This window comes from Nicotiana tabacum, chromosome 9 (genome assembly GCF_000715075.1).
Source record: "Nicotiana tabacum cultivar K326 chromosome 9, ASM71507v2, whole genome shotgun sequence".
In the NCBI taxonomy this organism is placed as follows: Eukaryota; Viridiplantae; Streptophyta; class Magnoliopsida; order Solanales; family Solanaceae; genus Nicotiana; species Nicotiana tabacum.
This window is the reverse complement of record NC_134088.1, coordinates 23,780,380-23,801,882: the sequence shown is the minus strand read 5'-3', so window position 1 is coordinate 23,801,882 and position 21,503 is coordinate 23,780,380. Positions and strand designations below refer to the sequence as shown.

Below are 21,503 nucleotides of genomic sequence, written 5' to 3'. Positions count from 1 at the left end.
GTATCAGGACTTGCGGCACCATTATTGATGGATGAGGATGAAGAAGGATATAGCTGCATATGTAGCTCAGTGTCTAAATTGTCAGCAAGTAAAGTACGGGCATCAGAGGCCTGGTGGTTTACTTTAGAGGCTAGAGATTCCTGATTAGAAGTGGCAGCGTATCACTATGTATTTTGTTGTTGGACTCCCATGGACTCAGAAGAAGTTCGACGCAATATGGGTCATTGTGGACAGGTTGACCAAGTTGGCACATTTCATCCCAGTGGCAGTTACCTATTCTTCAGAGCGGTTAGTTGAGATCTACATCTGCGAGATCGTCCGTCTTCATGGTGTGCCTGTGTCTATCATTTCTGATCGGGGTGCGCAGTTCACCTCGCACTTCTGGAGGTCCGTACAACGTGAGTTAGGCACGTGGGTTGATTTGAGTACAACATTTCACCCCAAGATGGATGGACAGTCTGAGCGCACTATTCAGATATTGGAGGATATGCTTCGCACTTGCGTTATGGATTTTGGGGGTCCTTGGGATCATTTCTTGCCACTTGCGGATTTTTCCTACAACAACATCTACCAGTCGAGCATTCATATGGCTCCCTATGAGGCAATATACACGAGGCGGTGTCGTTCGCCTGTTGGATGGTTCAAGCCGGCAGAGGCTCGGTTGGTGGGTACCGATTTAGTTCAGGATGCCTTGGATAAGGTCAACATTATTCAGGATCGACTTCTCACCGCTCAGTCCAGGTAGAAGAGTTATGTCGACCGTAGAGTTCGTGATGTTGCATTCATGGTTGGAGAGAGGGTATTGCTTTGGGTTTCTCCCATGAAGGGTGTGATGAGTTTCGGAAAGAAGGTCAAGTTGAGCCCTAGGTATATCGGACCCTTTGAGATTCTTGAGAGAGTCGGTGAGGTAGCCTACAGGCTGGCATTGCCACCTACTTTATCAGCAGTCCATCTAGTGTTCTATGTTTCCATGCTCCGGAAGTATCACAGTGATCTATCCCATGTGTTAGATTTCAGCTCAGTCCAATTGGACAAGGATTTGACTTATGAGGAGGAACCGGTGGCTATTCTAGTCCAGCAGGTCCGATAGTTGAGGTCTAAGAGTTATCCTGCAGTTCGAGTGCAGTGGAGAGGTCAGCCGATTGAGGCAGCCACGTGGGAGTCCGAGTCGTACATGCGGAATAGATATCCATACCTTTTCACCAGTCCAGGTACCTTTCTATGTCCGTTCGAGGATGAACGTTTATTTTAGAGATAGAGATGCGATGACTCGATAGGTCATTTATAGTTTTACCCTTTATTTCTATGTTTCTAGACCTTGAATAGCTCCGTTTTAGCCTTCCTCAATTTGCGTGCATAGTCCGTATCTTTTTCTGGAAAATGTTTATGTGAAAAATTGAAGAAAATGTGAAATTTTGCCTTAAAACTCATTTGAGTTGTACGGTCAACGTTTTATATAAACGGATTCGGATCAGTATTTTGACAGTCCTAGTGGGTCTGTTTCATGATTTGGGACTTAGGCATATGCCCGAAATCGAATTCAGAAGTCCCTAACCTGATTTAACATAATTTGTTGAAAACTAGCAATTTAAAGGTTTAAAGAATTTTTAATTTTGACCGTAGGTTGACTTTGTTGCTACCAGATTCATATTTCGGTTTCAAAACTTGGTATAGGTTCATTTCAGTATTTATGACGTGTCAGCAAAATTTGGTGCAAAACGGAGTTGATTTGACGTGATTCGAATGTCCGGTTGTAAAATTGCATGTTCTTAAGTTTCATTAAAAATTTCATTTGGTGTCCGATTCGTGGTTCTAGGTGTTATTTTGATGCTTTGATCACGCGAGAAAGTTCGTATGATGTTATTACACTTGTGTGCATGTTTGGTTTGGAGCCTGAGGATTCGGGAGAGTTTCGGATAGGCTACGGGTGATTTTTGAACATAGGCCATCGCTGGTTTTTTACTGTTGTTGTCACATGGTGCTTTATGCTTCGCGATCGCGAAGGGGAACTTGGGGCTGGCGTGGTTTTCTTTATCGAGAATGCGATAGCTGGGTCACGAACGCAGAGCATTGGGGATTTAGCCTTTGCGAACGTGACCAGCCACTCGCTGAACGCGTAGGGTTATGGGCCTGGAAGGGGGAACTATCTGTTACTCTTCGCGAATGCGGCACGAGGACCGCCAGGGCAGGTGGGTGTAAGCCTTCGCAAACGCGAAGGCCTTTGGTCGCTGCTGCTTCGCGATCACGTCAGGTGTCTCGCGAACGCGATGAACACCTGACGCCCAGACTTTAAAACTTCCAAAAATCGGGATTTCACCCATTTTTCACCATCTTCTCATTAGAGCTCAGTCCAGAGGCGATTTTGAAGAGATATTTCATCACCATTTCATAGGCTAGTATACTTTAACTCATTTTCTTCCATTTTCATCAACACCCCTTGATTTCTAACCTTAATCTATGCTATTTCATGGTAGAAAATTAGGGATTTGGGAAGAATTGAGTTTTTTTGTAAAATTGAGATTTAGACCTCAAAATGAGGTTGAATTTCAAAATTAATCATATAATCGGGCTCGGGGGTGAATGGGTAATTGGATTTTGGTCCGAATCTAGAATTTTGACCAAGTGAGGCCGGGGTTGACGTTTGTTGATTTTTAGGAAAAAATGTAAAGATATTAGCTTTATGCATTGTAAATGATTTTTCTCGCATTGTTTGTTGATATTAAGTGAATTTTTGTTAGATTCGATTGGTGTGGAGGAGAATTTTAGAGGAAATGCCCCGGTTGAGCTTTGATTTGCTTGCAGAGCGAGATAAGCGTTGGGTCTAACCTTAATATGAGGGAATTAGGAACCCTTGAACTATATGTTGTGTGAATTTCATGTGTAATGGCATATATGCGAGGCGACGAGTGTATATGCGCCGTCAAGATTATTGTTTCCATATTTCCCCGTATTTTATTAATTATCTTATTCCATGTCTTAATTGTCACATGCTTTAAATGCTTTCTATGCCGTAACTTGTTACTTGTCATCTATTTACTCTTGTATTAAAATGTTTATTCTTCCATGATTCCATGATTAATTGCTACTTGCCATACTTGTCTTACTTGTACACTTTAACTGCCATATATTTTGCTTGTCTTGTTTCTTTGTATTAATTGTAGCATTCCCTGATTTGGTACGAGGTTCCTTTATGGCTTTGCTTTCATACTCTTTAATCGTAGAGATTCTCGTTAATTGAGTTGTTGAATTGATTACATTTATTGATTTTTGCTTATGGATCGGTTACACGCGTCAACGGGTGGAATAACTGAGGATTTGACATTATTTCTGATTATACGGTGGGATCGGGTTGCGCACCGCAATGGATTTTACATGTTATTATGATATTGATATGGTGAAATAAAGGAGGATTATGTTTATACGGTGGGATCGGGTTGCTCGCCGCAACAGATTGTGTGTGTTGTATTCATTGTTATATTACGTAAATTTTTAATATTTTCATATGAGATTCTGAGGACTGATATTTCTGGTTTTGCTGATTTCGAGGGTTGAGTTTGCTTTCATCGGTTAACTACTTTACTGTTATTTCTTACGTTACTTTCCTATTGTTATTATTATTATACTGCGTACAGGTTATTGTAAGTGACCCGTCTTAGCCTCGTCACTACTTAATCGAGGTTAGGCTCGGTACTTACAGAGTACATGGGGTCGGTTGTACTCATACTATACTCTACACTTTTTGTACAGATTTTGGAGTCGGTCCTAGCGGCGGTCAGTAGATTGCTCGGATTGATTGCTTTACGAAGACTTGAGGTACAACTGCACGACGTCCGTAACCCTGAAGTCTCTTTTCACACCTCTCTAGTTGTTTACTGTATTTCAGACAGTTATGCTTTCATTCAGACTTTTATTTGTAGTACTCTAGTCGCTCGTGTACTTGTGACACCATTTCTGAGATTGTATCTAGACATCGCTATTGTTATGATTATCTCACTCTATTTCAGTTTCTTGGTTATCATTTAATTTGAATTGTTAAAAATGGCTAAAAATTATTCTAACGTTTGCTTGCCTAGCAAGTGAAATGTTAGGCGCCATCACGGTCCTGAGGGTGGGAATTTCGGGTCGTAACAATATAGTACTTATTATGGAACATTAATTGTTTATTCAATTTTACTAAGATTTGAATAGATTATGTATTCGTCTATATGTCCTTTACTTATAATTAGATGATTTAGTGTATAGAATTTTTAGCTTTTATAAGGAAGGTTAAAACATCGGTTCTTATAAGTTATAAAGTTTGAGTTCACAATCTAAGATGAATATTGGATATGCTATCGGAATAATTGTAGCACAAGATTATATGTACTTTGTCTTGATAATGAAAATGATATAATTTTGACTTCTTGTATCGTATATTCTGTACGTATTAATATATCAAGTAGAGATAAGTATTTTATATTAACTTAAATAAATTTTCTAGTCCATTAAATGTACTTATACTCTTAATGTTGATATAATTACTTGTGTATTATTTATTATTTTGATTTACTAAAAAGCAAGATTCTTTTGTGGGTCAATATGCTTGATAAATTGAATGATAATAATATACATTGGCGAAGTCGTAGTTTGTTCATGGAATCTAAATCTCGGTGTAGAGATTGATGATATACCTTTTATGAAATTTTATAAGTTTACATGTTAAACATGCAGTTGGATTTTATATGACTCGCATAAAATAAGTTAAGTGAAAGTCTAAAAGAAATAATTAATACATTGAATTATTAATAATTTAATTTATTTGATCAGTATCTGAATCTTAACATGGAGAGTTAAACAAGGTTTAATAGAACAATTTCAAAATTGAACTGAGGAGTGCAATTATGAATTTTTAATGAAATATTTCATAATTTATTACGTTAGCATTTTTGAATTAAGTTCATAATAAGAAACCTTGTTAATTAAATTATATTATTTTTTATGCCTGGATAATTAGAAATTAAATGGAATATAATTTTTTGGTGGAAAAGAAAGACCTATTACGTTTGAAAAAGTGTTTTGAATCCTAATACTTGGTTATATAAAGGGTCTTAATCCATCAAGGAGGATAAATATTTTCTACACGTTTCTCTATGAAAAAATTTCTCGCCCATGATTTTCATAAATTCCAGGTATTATTCGGGTAATACAGTAGAAGACCATCGAACTATAGGATGATCTCGTCAATGATATTTGCTCATGTTTGGATGTTATTTTTGTGGTTGCGGCCACACTTCAAAAGAATTCTTCTAATTTATGTTTAATTAAAATCTACTACTCCTATTATGTTATCTATATTATATGCAAGTTATCTTAACTATTTGCGTTTGTACCTGTATTCTACGAATATATGTACATAAATATATTCTACTTGTCCCCACAATTTATTTTCTAGCAAAGGAGAGTCCAATTGACTCCCTTGGACAAAATTAGCTTCGCCTCTTATGTTGAGTTGTTGACCCTTGAAGCAAACTTCAATTAAGAAGCTGCAATTCTTTTGGTACACGAAAAAAAATCTTACTGAAAAAGTCTTAAACTTTTGGCAAATCAAAACGTGGAGAATTCATCCTAATACATCACCCAAAAACTAAATATTACATACCTAGCTGGAATACTTTCTCCTTTATTTTTTTAAAATATGCTTTTCAGAGATCGAATATTAATTAATATTGTGTAAGACCTTTTAGAGGAAATTGCTCTCTACTAAAAGAAATTCCAAAAATTAAAGGAAAAATAATAATGTATAGCAGCCGTAAAAATAATAGTCGAAAAATATATAAAATTTATATTTTTTTTGTATATATATACATTATGTATGTTATATATAAAAATTATATAAATTTTTTGACAATCAAATATAAATAGTTTCTAATGCAAACTAAAAATAATAATAACTCAAAATTCAAATCCAAAACACTAATTAAGGACTAAAGATAAAAGAATCATATCCATAACACTATACCTCGATAGTATTTTACTTTCTTCTTCAATTTTTTGTTTGTTCTAACTTCTAAGATAATATTTGACTATCGAGTATCATCATGATCCATGAGGAGCCGCCAACACGTCACGTTGAGGATATGCTCTGGAATATATGTTTTGTCTAGATTTTCCTTTTCGACCCTCAAACTTTATATATTACCACAATTTCCCCATCATAACTATGGTGTTAAGTTATTTATTATTGACACCAAACTTTTACACTATTAATATAATATAATTAAATTAAATTAAATTTATATTCTTAATAATTTCCACATAATTGAATTTCTTATAATTATTTTAAATATATAAAATTTAAATTCAACTTTAAATGTTGTAAAATCTATTTTTTATATTTAAAATTTTACAAGATTTACCCCGACATAATAATATTGGAGCACTGAGCACCCCATGCGAAAAATACTGTAGAGAGCATGAACTCATTTTGTCTCCACTCTCACCAATTATTGGAGAATGGAGTTGTGAATGTCAAGTCCATTTTCATGGAATTAAACGTTCTATTCATTGATTGTTTATACTTTCTCCCCTTTTTTTTAATTATTTTATACGATTCTGTCACTATTAGAAACCTTAAGTTTTTGTTTATGATTGTTTCATAACTTTTTAATGGTTAATTACAAAAATATATCATCGACACTAACTCGATGCCAAAAATTAACCCATGAAATATTATCGGAAGATTATATAAAGATATGAAATTCTCATCCCAGAATGACCTACGCATGATATTTTATAAATGGTGTTATAATTTGAGAAGCGGATAAGAGTCTGATTTACTTCTCTATTATTATAAATAGGTCTTATTTATCTTTCGTTTAAATTTTTTATCAAAAATATCCTTACCGTTATATATTAGGTTCATATATACCCCTTACACGTTAAAACGGGTTACACTTGCCCTTTGTTATACTTTAGGATCATATTTATCCCTCTACTCTTCAAAAAGAGTTACATTTGCCTTTCGTTATACTTTTTTGGCATATTTATCCTTACAATTATACTTTAGGATCTTATTTGCCTCTCATCCGTTAGATTGTCATGTCCCACCTTTGTTTTCCTACATGGCACCTATGTGGATTTTATTTTTCTTCCAATTTAAATATGATCACATATTTAAGATAATTTAACTGCCCATCCAATTTAAATAAGACACACTAACTAAAATAAATGAAAATCATAATTCCCAATCTCCCCCCCCCCCCTCCCCTCCCCCCTACTCGTCCATCTCTCTTCTTTGGGTCAGCTCCATGTTTTTCGGAGAGCGAGAAAATTTTGGACAGTGAGTGAACGTAACTATAGTGTTATCTCTAATTGATTTATTTAATTATTTCACATTTGTCTATGATAATTTGTTTCCCTTTAATACTTAGGAGTTAGGAGACATGAGTCACTCAATGATATTTTGAAGTGTTTGTAGAGATACAACCCCGTAAAGTCTAAACTGGGTCAATTGACCATGATTGATCCACGAAAAGCAATTTTCTAATACGACATGTACGAAGATTGTGCGAAATACAATAGTTATAGCAGCGACAACATATTAGCAAACAATAACTTTGAACTCAAAATCACTAATCTAATATAGCTCACAATTATTGCAGTAACCAAAGTAAATTACGAGAAGTTACACAACAGTGGAGTTAATGAAATCTTATTTAAATTGGGTTGGCGGGTTAAATTATCTTAAATAGGTGATCATATTTAAATTGGAAGAAAAAGAAATCCACATAGGCGCCATGTAGGAAAATAAAGGTGGGACATGGCGATCTAACGGATGAGAGACAAATATGATCCTAAAGTATAATTGTAAGGACAAATATGTCAAGAAAGTATAACGAAGGGCAAATGTAATCATTTTTGAAGAGTAGAGGGGTAAATATAATCATAAAGTATAACAAAGGGCAAATGTAACTCGTTTTAACGTGTAAGGAGTAAATATGAACCTAATGTATAACGGCAGGGATATTTTTGATAGAAAATTTAAACGGAGGGTAAATAATGCATATTTATGATAGTAGAGGAGCAAATCAGACCCTTATCTGTTTGAGAAGTGGACTAATGAATAAATTACTATAATGATAAGCGATGTCATTTTTATCTTTATTCTTAATTTTTTTTATACATATTTAATAAATATTTTTCGACGAAGCGGTGCCCCATGACAACGCATAGGTGCATACGCCTTTCCCTTGCTAGTGCATGAAAAACATAATATGGATTTTAGGATAGAACTAATTGAACTTGATTATGATATCATAATAAGAATAAAATGGACCTGTGAACCTAACTTAATTTCAAAGCTAACTTAGAATCTCAACATCGAGGTTGCCTTGGAACAAACAAAGTCACAACTATCCTTGCCTTCTGTATTACAGTTCATATGAAAATTTAATGATTTGACCTTTGTGTTCCAAATTTCATTCTTCTTTTGGAGATGATAGGGGTAGTAAATATAAGAAAGCCAAAGCAGAAAAATTCATTTTCGAAAGTTGTAATTTTCTGCAAGTGCTTGTCTAAAACGACCTGTTTGGCAAATACCTTAAATACTGGCAAAGAAAATGCATGCGAACCTGCTATGTGAGAGATTTATCATCCTCTTTTTTTTTTCAAAGGAGTAAGGACAAGAAGTATATGTATTAAGAGCCAGAAAATATAAATATAAATATAAATATAAAATATATCTGGACTATTCTTTGTTAGAATTATTTTATGGAATATTTGCTTTTCATCTCCTACCAAAATGTTAACAAGCTGCCAGTGAAGAAAATCGTTAGTAAGATTATGTAAATCTAAGGAACAAAAGTATTTAATGCCACAGAATTTGGTATATTGTTATTTATTTAATTTTTTTTCCAACCACTTATTTAATTATAAAGGTAACAAGAAGGGGATTTTGTTTTTGCTTCTTCATTTATTCCATATGCAAAATTTCCACGTACCTTAAGGTCTCGGTAAGAATATATTGTCGGTGCAAACCAATTATTTGAAACTTTTAGCTGCTTTTCTATAACTAGCTCATAATTTCATATTGACAAACAAACTAAAAAAAATATTTACCTTGAATTAGATTTTACTCCAACTTATAGTTTCTGTAACAACTAACAACTAAATTATGTATAAATTTTATATGCTCGTATCCTCTACATCATACTTAACTTCCACTAAAAGAAATCTATTGATGTGCCTGGGGAAAAAGTTATAATGTGTTCAATGAAAGCAAAATATCATTAAGAATTGTGTTGACGGACATTATAAGTGGCAGACCATTAACCTGAGTATGTTTTTTTCTGTTTTTTTACTTTTTTTTCCCACCTGATGTGCGGTATAAGAGAAAGCATGTCATATTTATTAAAAGGGGAAGCGTTTTTTTACAAAAAAAAGATTATTATCCAAAACTTAAACTCACCTCATTAAGAATGACAAACAAAACTCAGATAATATGCTTTTTAATTTGGTAATTCATCTAAATTTGACATCCACTCCTCACCCTCCCAAAGAAGAATACAAAGATAATAAATTGTGATAGTTAATATCCACATAATCTCCTAGTCACTTCTTGTCATTTTTATCTAAAAATAACACTAAGAAATTTGCTGAAACAAAATTTTATTTTATTTTCATTATTCATCTGGTATTTAAAAAGTAAAAATTTCATTAATCTCAATTTACATAAGACAAATTTACTAAAAGATAAACAACTCTGATTTATATTCTCAATATTTGAATTCGAGACTCTTTATGATCGTACTTTTAGTGATGAAGTAATTTTGCTTTATTTATTTATCAAGAAAATTTGGAAATAAGGCGTAATTACTATATACGCTCTATTGAAATAAATTTTGCAAAAGCCTAACAATAGTAAATTTTTAATCGAAACCTAGTATTGTTTTTTATTTTCAAGAGACATGATCCCTTAAGCACAGTAACATTTGTGAGAGTCATGAAATGAAGTGGACACTTCAACTTCAAACACCAACCCCCCCCCCCCCCCAAAAAAAAAAACTTGACCCCCTCAAGACTCACCTCTCCTATTTACTACAACAAACACACAAAAGCATATGTCAAGCACTTGCCTTCCACAATTTAGCTTTTATTTCTTCTATTTCCTTTTTGTTATTTACCAAACAAAAACAAACTTCTTATTTTCCTCCCTTTATTCTCTCCCTAGATTTTCTCTTTCTACAAAAAAAGAAAAAGGCCTGAAAATAAAAGGAAAAAAGTAAATCAAAACATAGAAATTCATCAGAAAATTCTTCAAGATTAGACCACTGACCACCCAATAGCAAATACCCATTTTTTGTCTATAAAACTTTTGCCCCTTTTTTTTCTCCCCATAAATTTAGCTCAATTCTCTCTCTTTTTTCTCCCTCTAAATGAAAATTCTCTGTTAATTTCTTTACATTTCCCAGAAAATTTTGACCCTTAAATTCAGCTATTTTCTTTATAATTTTTTCCCGTTAATATAACTTTCTTGAATCTTGGCTCTAATTTCTCAATTTCTTGTTGAAAAGTAGCCTATATGAGGAGATTTAGCACATGGGGCCTTCAAAGATTTCAACTTTACAACTTTCTGTGCTCTGGTTTTTGGTTTGATTGATTCTTTGTGAGGGTTTAGCAGCTGGGTGTTTGATAATTTCTCAATTTCTTAGCTAAAAATTAAAATTTTGGTCAAAAAATGGCTACAATTGCAATTGAGTCAGCAGTGGTATTTGAGTCCTCACGTCGTTTTGGAGATCTGAGAGGAATCCGGTGGCGTATTGATTTGGGGATTTTGCCATCTTCTCCTTCTTCAACCATTGATGATCTTCGCCGTGTTACCGCTGACTCACGTAGAAGGTATAAAATTTGTTTTTTTCGTTTACCCTTTTGGCTATTTTGCTCGTTTCTGTTGATTTTCTTGTTTCTTGTAATAAAAAGGTAGAAACTTTACATAATGGTAACTTTGCATTGTTTGTTGATTTTTCGTTATAGCTAGATCATATATCAAGTTGAGTTTCTGTATGCAATTTGCTTTTTCTTTGACCCTTTTGGTTGTTATGCTTGTTTGTGTTGATTTTCTTGGTTATTTAATTAAATAAACCGGTAACTTTACATATTGGTAATTTTACATTTTCTATCGATGTTAAGTTATAGGCTCTGATTGCATCATATCTCAAGGTGAGGTTTTGTAATTTGTTGCAAATGTTTTTGTAGAAGGTATGCAATTTGCATTTTGGCGTAGACCCTTTTGGCTATATGTTGGTTCTGTTGATTTTCTTGTTTGTTGTAATAATAAAGTAGAAACTTTGCATTTTTTTTTGGTTGATTTTTAGTTATAGGCTATGTTCACCTCATATATCAAGTTGGGTTTTTGTATGTTGTTGCAGATGCTTTTGGGATGTACTCGGCTGTTTAATCTTTGATTTGTCAACAATATATTGCATGATATGTTAAAAAGTGCTGTTTTTCTTAAATCTAATAAAGTTAACAAATTGGTAAAAGTTCACAAATTTGCATAAGTTTCTGTGAAAATTTGCTGCAAGCCTTTTACTTTCCTGAATCAGTTTCGTCTGGTTTCCTATGTATTACAAACTGCAAGCAATAGCACAGAGTTCAAATTGCATAAGCTACTCATCAGCTTTGCTGTGGCCTATTTCTGGCTGTTGCTTTTGTGGATTCTGTAACTAAAAAAAATTGGAATCCTATTTTGTTGATGTCATGCCATGTGGCTTCATCTCTCAAGTTATGGTTTTGTGTTAATGATACATGTTTTCTGTAGTTGCTTGTTTGCTGGTAAAGAATATTATGTTGCTAGCAGTTGACTTGTGTGATCATCTTTTTGTCATTGTTTTCTTGTCAGTTTATGCGGAGTCATTGTTCTGAGTTTTATTTACATGTTATGGTTTTCTCTAATGGCGTATTGGGTTGTTTACTGAATATCAAATGGTCATGTCTTGAGGGTTTTCTTTCTCCAAGTCTCTACATGGGAGATTGTGGGTTTTGATCGTACCGTTTCTTTTCAATTTCATGATCTAGATTCCAGTGTGTTAGTTTTCTTTTTATTTCTATGTTCTCAGTATGATAAAGAGGTTCTTAATACATAATGTTTTTGTGTAACACGTTTTATGTTTGTGTAGGTATGCTTCTTTGAGAAGACATCTTCTTATTGATCCGCATATTCCTAAAGATGGAAGTAATTCTCCTGATCCTGTCATAGACAATCCATTGTCACAAAACCCTGGTAGGATATTTGCATCATATTTTCAAGTCATTTTCTTGTCTCTTAGTTTTAGCAAGTGCAATGTTGAAAACTGTTCAAGCTTGAGCACCTTCGAACATTTGAATCTTGTTAATTAGACCATCCTGAGGAAACAATTATTTGGGTCCTGCAATATGAAAAGTATATCTCCATTTTGCTTGATCTTGCATTACAAAGTACTTGAATAAAACTGTAACTTGTCGTTGAGTACATGCTGATGATTGGTGTGGCAATGCAGATAGCATGTGGGGTCGCTTCTTCAGGAATGCTGAACTGGAGAAGATGGTTGACCAGGATCTTTCGCGTTTATATCCTGAGCATGGTAGCTATTTCCAGACTCCTGGATGCCAAGCCATGTTGAGGAGAATTCTACTACTTTGGTGCCTTAGACATCCAGAGTATGGTTACAGACAAGGTAAATCATAATGTTGACAAACTTATTATGCGCTACTGCTTAAAGCATAATTGGCCTTTTCTAGTTTGTGGCGTCTCGTATAATATATATGTTCAGTTCTTAACTAGTGAATCAAGATGAAAGTCCTTCAAGCTTAGAAACCAGAGTGTAGGCCATGATCTTGAATTTGTCATGTTAACCTAGTGGCAAAATCGCTAATCATCTGTCCTGTTTGTCTTCTCATTATATTAATGAATAAACTTTCTGCTTTGGTTTGCAGGGATGCATGAACTGTTGGCCCCACTTCTTTATGTTCTTCAAGCTGATACGGAGCATCTCTCTGAAGTTAGGAATCTTTATGAGGATCATTTTGCTGACAAATTTGATGGGTTCTCATTTCATGAAAATGACTTGACATATAAATTTGATTTTAAAAAATTCTCGGAATCAGTGGAAGATGACAATGGATCTCATAAGAGTCCAGTGAAAATTACTAGTTTAAGTGAACTTGATCCGAAGGTTCAAGCAGTTATTTTATTAAGTGATGCATATGGCGCCGAAGGTGAGCTTGGTATTCTTCTATCAGAGAAGTTTATGGAGCACGATGCATATTGTATGTTTGACGCTCTAATGAGTGGTGCTGGTGGTGCTGTTGCTATGGCGGAATTTTTTTCCCCTTTACCATATGGTAACTCGCATACTGGATGTCCCCCTATCATTGAAGCTTCAGCATCATTATACCATTTGCTTTCGCTAGTCGATTCTTCTCTCCACAGTCATCTTATTGAACTAGGGGTTGAACCACAATATTTTGCGCTTCGCTGGTTTCGAGTACTATTTGGGCGTGAATTTGCGCTTGAAGACCTGTTGATAATCTGGGATGAAATATTTGCATGTGACAACAAGAAGTTGGAGAAGCCTTGTGATAATGATGCCGAGTCCAGCTCTGGAGTCTTAAATTCATCCAGGGGAGCATTTATATCAGCTTTTGCAGTTACTATGATACTTCATTTGAGGTCTTCATTGCTTGCCACCGAGAACACTACTACTTGCCTCCAAAGATTGCTAAATTTTCCAGAAGATATAAATCTAGGAAAACTGATAGCTAAGGCAAAATCATTGCAGGCGCTGGCGGTGGATGCCAACAATTCAGCCCCATTAATTGATCATACTGGGATCTATGGTAAAAATCAGTCAACGGTTGTAAGAGGTCATAGCCATTCAGTTGATTTAAGCTCCCCAAAAACTCCACGAGGTCCTGTAGTACCTGAAAGCTATTGGGAAGAGAAATGGAGAGTTTTACACAAGGAAGAAGAGCGCAAGCAAAATAGTGCGGAGAAACAAGTTCCAAACCGAAGAAAAGGTTGGTCTGAGAAAGTGAGGTTGCGTCTTACCAGAACTGAGTCTGCTCCACCTCCATCTACAGTTGATAATGGAAGAAAAGCTCCCAAGTCAGTGAGGAGAAGTTTGTTGAAAGATCTTGCTCAGCAGCTTGGTGCCGATGAAGATGTAGAAAAGCTTATTGATGATGAAAATATAGAGCAGGAAGCTCCAGTTGACGTTGTCGGACAAGATTGTAATGATGGAAATTTTACTTGCACATCTGAGCAGTCATGCTCCACTGTAAGTGCTGCTAGTGAACAGAATTCGTCTATTTTCTCAGATCCTCCAAGCCCTATTAGTGATGCAAATGATCATGAAAATAGATCTGAAAGAAGTAGTGTTGCATCAAATTTCTCAGCCGATGAAAATGATGCTGATGGAAATAGTGGTGAGGCATCTTGTACCAATCTAGAAGTCTCACCCCTTATTTCTGTTCCCCCTCAGCAGACCTCGCTAAAATCTGAAGAAAGTGCTGACTCTGGGGGAAAAGGCCCAGTAGGCTTTAAGGAGCGGAAACTTCTATCTGGTAAATTTCAGTGGTTATGGAAATTTGGACGAAATGGTGGTGAGGAGACGTCTGAAAAAGGTATCTGTGACTCCACGAAAGCTTGCAATAGTGGGAATTATCCAGACAGTGCTGCTGATACATCTAATAACAGTGGAATTAGCAAGGGAGAATCTGTAGACCAGAATTTAATGGTTAGTTTGAGAAATCTTGGACAGTCAATGCTTGAGAATATCCAGGTAAGACTAATATCATGCTAAACTCATCTATATTGTTTTAACTTTGTTCATATCAAAAGTATAGAACTTGCATGGATTTTCGGAACTCACCTGCAACTTACTTGGGACAGGTTCTATCCATCCATCGTATTACGATTAAACGTCTACTTAGATCCATCACAACATCTGTATCCACATAACGTTATGATATATTTGCATTACTGAGAAACTTGTTTGTGTTATTTATTTCTGTGATTTTGCAATACCAGCAGTCTGTTTATGGAATAACTGTTGCTCTGTGTACTTATCGACCAACTTAAGTTATATACTATACTCGCTATGATATGGTCTGTTCATTAATTCAAGAATCATCATTTTGTGCAGGTGATTGAATCAGTTTTTCAGCAAGATCGCGATCAAGTTGGGACCTTAGAAAACCTTTCGAAAAATGTTCTAGTTGGTAAAGGACAAGTAACAGCCATGGCAGCTCTCAAGGAGCTTCGGAAAATCAGCAACCTCCTCTCTGAGATGTAAGGAGACATAGAGTACGTTAAATATGTATATATAGATTTAGTAATTTAAAACGCTCGAATGCAGAATAATCAAGTCCTATTCGGCTTCTCATATCTCTTGATTGTGAGTGATTCAAAATTTTGGTATGTACCCGGATCTTATTATGTAAATACAAAATCCCCTTCAAGTATCATTGCTCAATTATGAAATGTAACAGTTGATAACGTTAGAAGTGCAGTTCTGCTTTCCAATTACAAGCGATGAGGGAACTCTCAAAAATAAGTTGATGGCTAGCTTAAAGTTAATCAAATTCTGATGATTTTTTTGTTCTGAAAAGAAGGATTTATATGGTAGCTGTCAAACATCTTGCAATCATTCAGCTACAGTCAAATTTCTCTATAATAACCTCATTTGTTCAGAATCTTTTTGGTTGTTATAGTGATTATAATATAACTTTTATAGTGAATGATTGTTATGTAGTAGTAAAGATCAAAAGGATCTTTCTTTCGAGTTATTTACTTCCTTGGTCAGGTCCAAGGAGAAGATAATTTTCTTACTCTTCAACTCCCAATAATTTCTTTCCTTTTTTATGGAAAGAGTGAATGCAAACCTTAAGGGGTCTGTGAGCAAGAAATGAATCAAGATTCGATCGCTCTAGTAGTAACAGTTATCGGATGTTGAATGGTCTGGTCAACTCGTTCCAATCCTGTGTAGTGTCCCACCAACCACATTTTTCAAACAAACCAAAGCTAATCTGAATTACTCTTTCAAAAGATATAGAATGACTACGACTTTTGTAATGAAAAATATATCTTTAGAAGATGAATACGTACAGATGTATTCCTTAAAAAAAAAGTATGTCAGATATTGAATGGGCCCCAGAAAGGAAGGGGAAGTTGAACGGGATCCTTGACTAATCTTGTATAAATGTAATGAAATAGGCTATCATTGCAATCCATTTAGCTATTGTAGTTTCTTGGGGTTGACTCTTGATTGATTTGATGGAATAACAAGGAAAGAAATGTGCAGAAAATCATAAGAAAGATAAATATTCCATTCCTTTCCATCGTAATATTTGGACCCCTTCAGAATTTCACAAACACAAATCTCCAGTTGCTTAAAGTTTTATGTCCAAACGGGCTCTAAGTGAAGTCCAAAACAAGCCTCACATTTGGAGAACTGATTCATTATTCCCATACCAGAACAATACACTTCTATTTTTGCTTCATTAAGGTCACATGTCACTGATTTACTCTGGGAAGGACGCGAGCACGCAACGGATTCTTCATGACAACCGTGAGTTCCTGCAGTTCGGATAGATCAACGTCGTCTCCATCCACAGCCTTCCACTCGAAATGCCAGATCAAATTAGCCACAAAGTACTCTAAATGGATCATAGCCAAACCATAGCCTGGACATACTCTTCTCCCTGCACCAAATGGCATCATCTTGATCTCTCTACTCCCTATTATATCAAATGCTTCTGCTGTGTCATGATCTAAGAATCTATCTGGTTTAAAATCCAAGGGATTCTCCCACACTTCTGGATCCAAACCCATTTCCGCAACCATGAAATTGATCGTTGAATCCTTAGGTATGACATAGCCGTTGAGTTCCACTTCCTCTGTCACCGCGTGTGGCAGCAGCAAGTGTACTGGTGGATGCCGCCTTAGACCTTCCAAAATCACTGCTTTTAAGTAAGGCATTTTTTGTACATCTTCCTCTTTCACTCTGTTCGTTTTTCCTTCGTTCGGGTTCCCTGTGTTAACTACCTCACATATTTCTTGGTATAGTTTTTCCTGAATAGGAGGGTATTTGACTAAGTTGGCCATAATCCATTGCAGTGAGGTGGACGTGGTATCAGTGGCAGCGTTGAGGAACTCGCTGCAGAGGCTAATTATCTGTCCAAGATTAAGCTTCTTCTTTTCCTCTGGCAATTCCAAATTCAACAATGTATCCACATAGCACGCCACAGGCGCCACTTTTGCCTCATCTTCTGTTTCTTGATTCGAACCATCACTAGTCTTTTCAGCTGATTTAGCCTTCATTCGTGCCTGGATCAGAGGGATAAAGATTCCCTCTTGTTCTTGTTGCAGTTGGACGAGATCTTCCCAACGATTCCTTAAAATGATCTTTCCTAGTCCTCCCGGAAAGAATTTGATCAGTTTCTTGAATCGGCTATTACTTAGAAGCCAACTCCGTTGTGTATCTTCAATCTGTTTAGCTCGAACCCCCTCAATCTTTTCCCCGAAGCACATTAGGAGAAGAAGACAGAACATGGAATGCTGAAAATGATCAATTAACCTCGCAACTTCTCCAGAGTCTGATTGAACATGAAGGAGCCGTTGAATAAGGATACTGAGCGCCCAAGATCGGGCGTTTGAGTAGGACTTGACGCGAGATGGTTGGACGATTTCAGAGGTAAGGTTTCGTCGAAGGAGACGCCATAAGGGGCCATAGGGGGAAAAGCTAATGTTAATCCGTTGACTATTAACAGTTTGCATATCCTTTGGCCGATCAGAGAAAACAGCACCATGCTGGACTAATGCTTGGTAGGCTAAGGAGTGGCTAGCGACGAATATGGAAGGACGAAGAGATCCAATTCTGAGGTTGATGAGAGGACCATACTTAGTTGTGAGGCTCCTGAGGATCAGTTGTATATCGGCATTAAACCATACAATCGCGCTAAAAGGGAAGGGTCCAGGTGGGAGTTTCTTGTTTTTCTGCTTGGATTTGAGGAAGATTAATAAATTGAAGATGGATTTTAAGAAGAAAGAGATACAGAGTGTGATGATTATCATGAGCCATAATTCCATTGTTTTCCAGTTGTGCAAGTTTTCTAAAGTCTCCTCTTCCTTCTATTCTATTGTACTATATACAACTGCTTATTGCTCTACTATTCTACAAGTTTGACAATTTTTTTTAGTAGTAGTGTTGTCACTTGTCACATGTGTGAGGCGAGGGGAGAAGAGAGACAGAGAAACAATAATTTAAAAAGGGAAAAAAGAAATCATACACAAAATGCTATGATATTTGTTATAGCATTTTTTTATTATTTTACTCTAAGTTTCTATAATTCAGAAAGTAGGTGTAATGTGGTGGAGCCTTAATTAAGCGTAAGATAAGGAGTTAATTTCCAGGACTTGATAGACTCTACTAATTATGTACTTTGTGTGTAAAACAAACTTTTGCTATATGAATGAAAGATCAGCTCCAGTTTCATCAGATTAGATTCCTTTCTTTCATGTTTGTTTTCTCTTTCTCTCCCATATTTATTAGCTCTGAAAAGTCTTCAAAATATGAACTATCTTATGCTCGTCTGTTTTTTGATTTAATAATACGCCAATGACATTAAAAAGGCTTAGCCTAGTTTTATTTTATCTTAAAGCCAGATCATGTGATTGAGATGAATGCACCATCACAAGTGTAAGTATGTAAGCAACTAGATTAGTTTTCTACTTCAACTCAATCAATATCAACATTATCCACCAATAGCCTTAGTTAATTTTGTCACAAAATTCCGTCTCCCGGCTGGTGCAGCAAAGTGCTGCGATGATAAATGTGCACAGTGGTGAAAACATGGGTCTTCACCGAGTCTGATCATAAGATGATACGGTACCATTGCACATTTGAGCCTTTACTTTTTTTTCCGAAGTCTACTCTCTTTATGGCGTCCCAAAACAAAAAAACTTGTTAGTATATATATTTTAGAAAACAATTAATGAGAGAGAGAAAACTTTTTGTTTAATAGTAGAAATATTTTAGAACTTTAAATTAAATTACTCATATTTTTATATTAATACATAAAATATTTGCAACAATATCCAAGATATTGTATTGTAAACATATGGCTGACATCTTACTAAGTTGAATTAGCTATTATCAATATGAATAATAAGATTACTATATGATTCATTTCTTGTAAGAATACTGCACTATGTACAACAAGTATGGAGAAAAAAGGTAACACTAACTTTTTGCATAAAGACAGAGCATGTACGCCACACCTCTGAGGAGTCTAGGGCCTCTAGGCATACCTATAAAAAGACAGATGTATCAAGGAATGACCTATAAAATTATGAATTTTAAATAGGGAACTATGCACTTGTAAATAGGGATTTATATATACTTTCTTGTTGCCTCTACATTCCCCACACATAAGCTTGGCTACCTTACACGGGCAACTCGGCGTGACATCACCCCACGTCATCTTGCATGTAATCTGGTATTCGCAATTAAAGTGAAGTGATGTCGGCTCCCCTATAAAAGACATGTTAAATTAAACATTGAAAAAACATATGATCATGTCAAAAAAATGCATTTTTACAAGGTGAATTTGAAGAGGCCATCATGTAATCTGATCAATTGTTATGTCATCACTGAAGAGGAAAATGCAGTTTTACAAGATGAATTTATTGAACACGAGGTGTTGTTATGTCTTAAGATGTGTGCCTGGGACAAAGCCCCTAGCTAAGATTGCTACACAATGGGCTTCCTCATCAAATGTTGGGATGTTTTGAAGCATCATGGAAACCTTCAAATACTTTTACATTCATGGAGTTTTAGAGAAAGCTATAATGCAACCTATATAGCCTTGATCCCAAAAACAAATGGAGCTAAGGACTTGAGAGACTATAGACTCATTAGCCTTATAGACAGTATCTACAAGTTGATCTCAAAGGTATTAACTTAAAAGAGTAATAAGCAAGTTGCTAGATGTCCAACATATGATTTTCATTAAAGAGAGACAAATGATGGATGCTATTTTAATTGCTAATGAAGATGTGGATTCCAGAATCAAACAAGGAAAGTCAGGAATTCTTTTCAAATTAGACATTGAAAAAGCATATGATCATGTCAAAAAAAAAAACATATTGATCTCTCCGATCGACTCCTGCAGTTCCTTGATCATAGCATCTTTCTTTTTGCATTCTTCCTCAAGCCTCGTTAGCTCATCTCTAAAACAACAGCAACTTGAAAGTTCTAATAAAAGTTTTACCTAAAAATCATATGAGGTTAGACAAAAAGTTTGTAATATAAGTTTTACCTTAACCTTTCGGTATCATCTTCTACACCTGTTGCCTCATTGCTCTCTTCCTCAAAGCCAGAGCCACATCACTGAGCAATAATACTTAATAACAATATCCATCGACAATAATAGGATTTATAAGAAAAATGTATCAACAACTATAGGTGTCCACCAGATTGTAGAGAAAGATTCCACCATTGCAACGAACAATGAAAATCATTAGCAGATGAATTTTGGATGATTTGACTATAAGTTCAAGACCGGTTTGGGAAAAAGATGATACAACTATTAAAAAGCATGAAGATGCTCCATAATTACTTTTTACGTAAATCAATTGATACCCACAAACAGGCACCACATTCTTTGCTGCAAATACTGATATCAACAACTTATACAAATGTGTAATTGTGTAAACCATAAAAGATCTTGTTCAGCACGGTGTTATCCAACGGTAATGAACATGACAAAAATTATATATGCATCAGATATTGATATCAGTATATTGTAAATAGATGATTATCATCCTAGTCATCTGGATTAGTTTGTTGGTTATGAAATGGTTGAGTTGTTATTCGAGTTAGTTAAAAATATCTTTTGGCCGATCAGAGAACAACCCCGTGCTGGACTAATGCTTGGTAGGCTAATGAGTGGCTAGCAACGAATATGGAAGGACGAAGAGATCCAATTCTGAGGTTGATGAGAGGACCATACTTAGTTTTGAGGCCCATGAGGATGAGATGTATATCGATATTAAACCTTAGTAAGCACCCAATCGCGCTAAAAGGGAAGGGTCCAGGTGGAAGTTTCTTGTTCTTCTGGTTGGATTTGGGGAAAAGAAGAAAGAGATGTAGAGTGATGATAAGGAGTCAATTTCCAGGATGTGATAGACTCTACTTTTTTTTTTACTTTGTGTATAAAACAAACTTTTGCTGTATGAATGAAAATCATCTCCAATTTCATCACATAAGTTTCTTATATTTCATGTTTGTTTTCTCTTGCTCTCCTATATTTATTAGCTATGAAAAGTCTTCAAAATATCAACTATCTTATGCTCGTCTGTTTTTGAGTTAATAATAACCCAATGACATTAAAAAGGCTTAACCTAGTTTTAGTTTATTTTAAAGCTAGTTAATTACTGTGATAGAGATGAATGCTCCATCAGTAATGTTAGTTGATTATGTCAC

The 21,503-nt window shown here is 35.3% G+C and overlaps 2 protein-coding genes across 2 annotated transcripts; one reads left to right on the top strand and one right to left on the bottom strand.

Annotated features, from left to right (window-relative positions):
- The first annotated feature begins 10,078 nt into the window (after nt 1-10,078).
- On the top strand, nt 10,079-15,480 carry LOC107830608 (uncharacterized). Its single transcript, XM_016658228.2, has 5 exons — nt 10,079-10,875; nt 12,156-12,259; nt 12,516-12,692; nt 12,952-14,798; nt 15,162-15,480. The coding sequence occupies exons 1-5, from the start codon at nt 10,715-10,717 to the stop codon at nt 15,309-15,311; spliced, it is 2,439 nt and encodes an 812-aa protein (XP_016513714.2). The 5' UTR covers nt 10,079-10,714; the 3' UTR covers nt 15,312-15,480.
- An 846-nt stretch (nt 15,481-16,326) lies between these two features.
- Nucleotides 16,327-18,200, bottom strand: LOC107830607 (cytochrome P450 89A9-like). Its single transcript, XM_016658227.2, has one exon. The coding sequence runs from the start codon at nt 18,104-18,106 to the stop codon at nt 16,532-16,534; it is 1,575 nt and encodes a 524-aa protein (XP_016513713.1). The 5' UTR covers nt 18,107-18,200; the 3' UTR covers nt 16,327-16,531.
- Between the last annotated feature and the right edge of the window lie 3,303 nt (nt 18,201-21,503).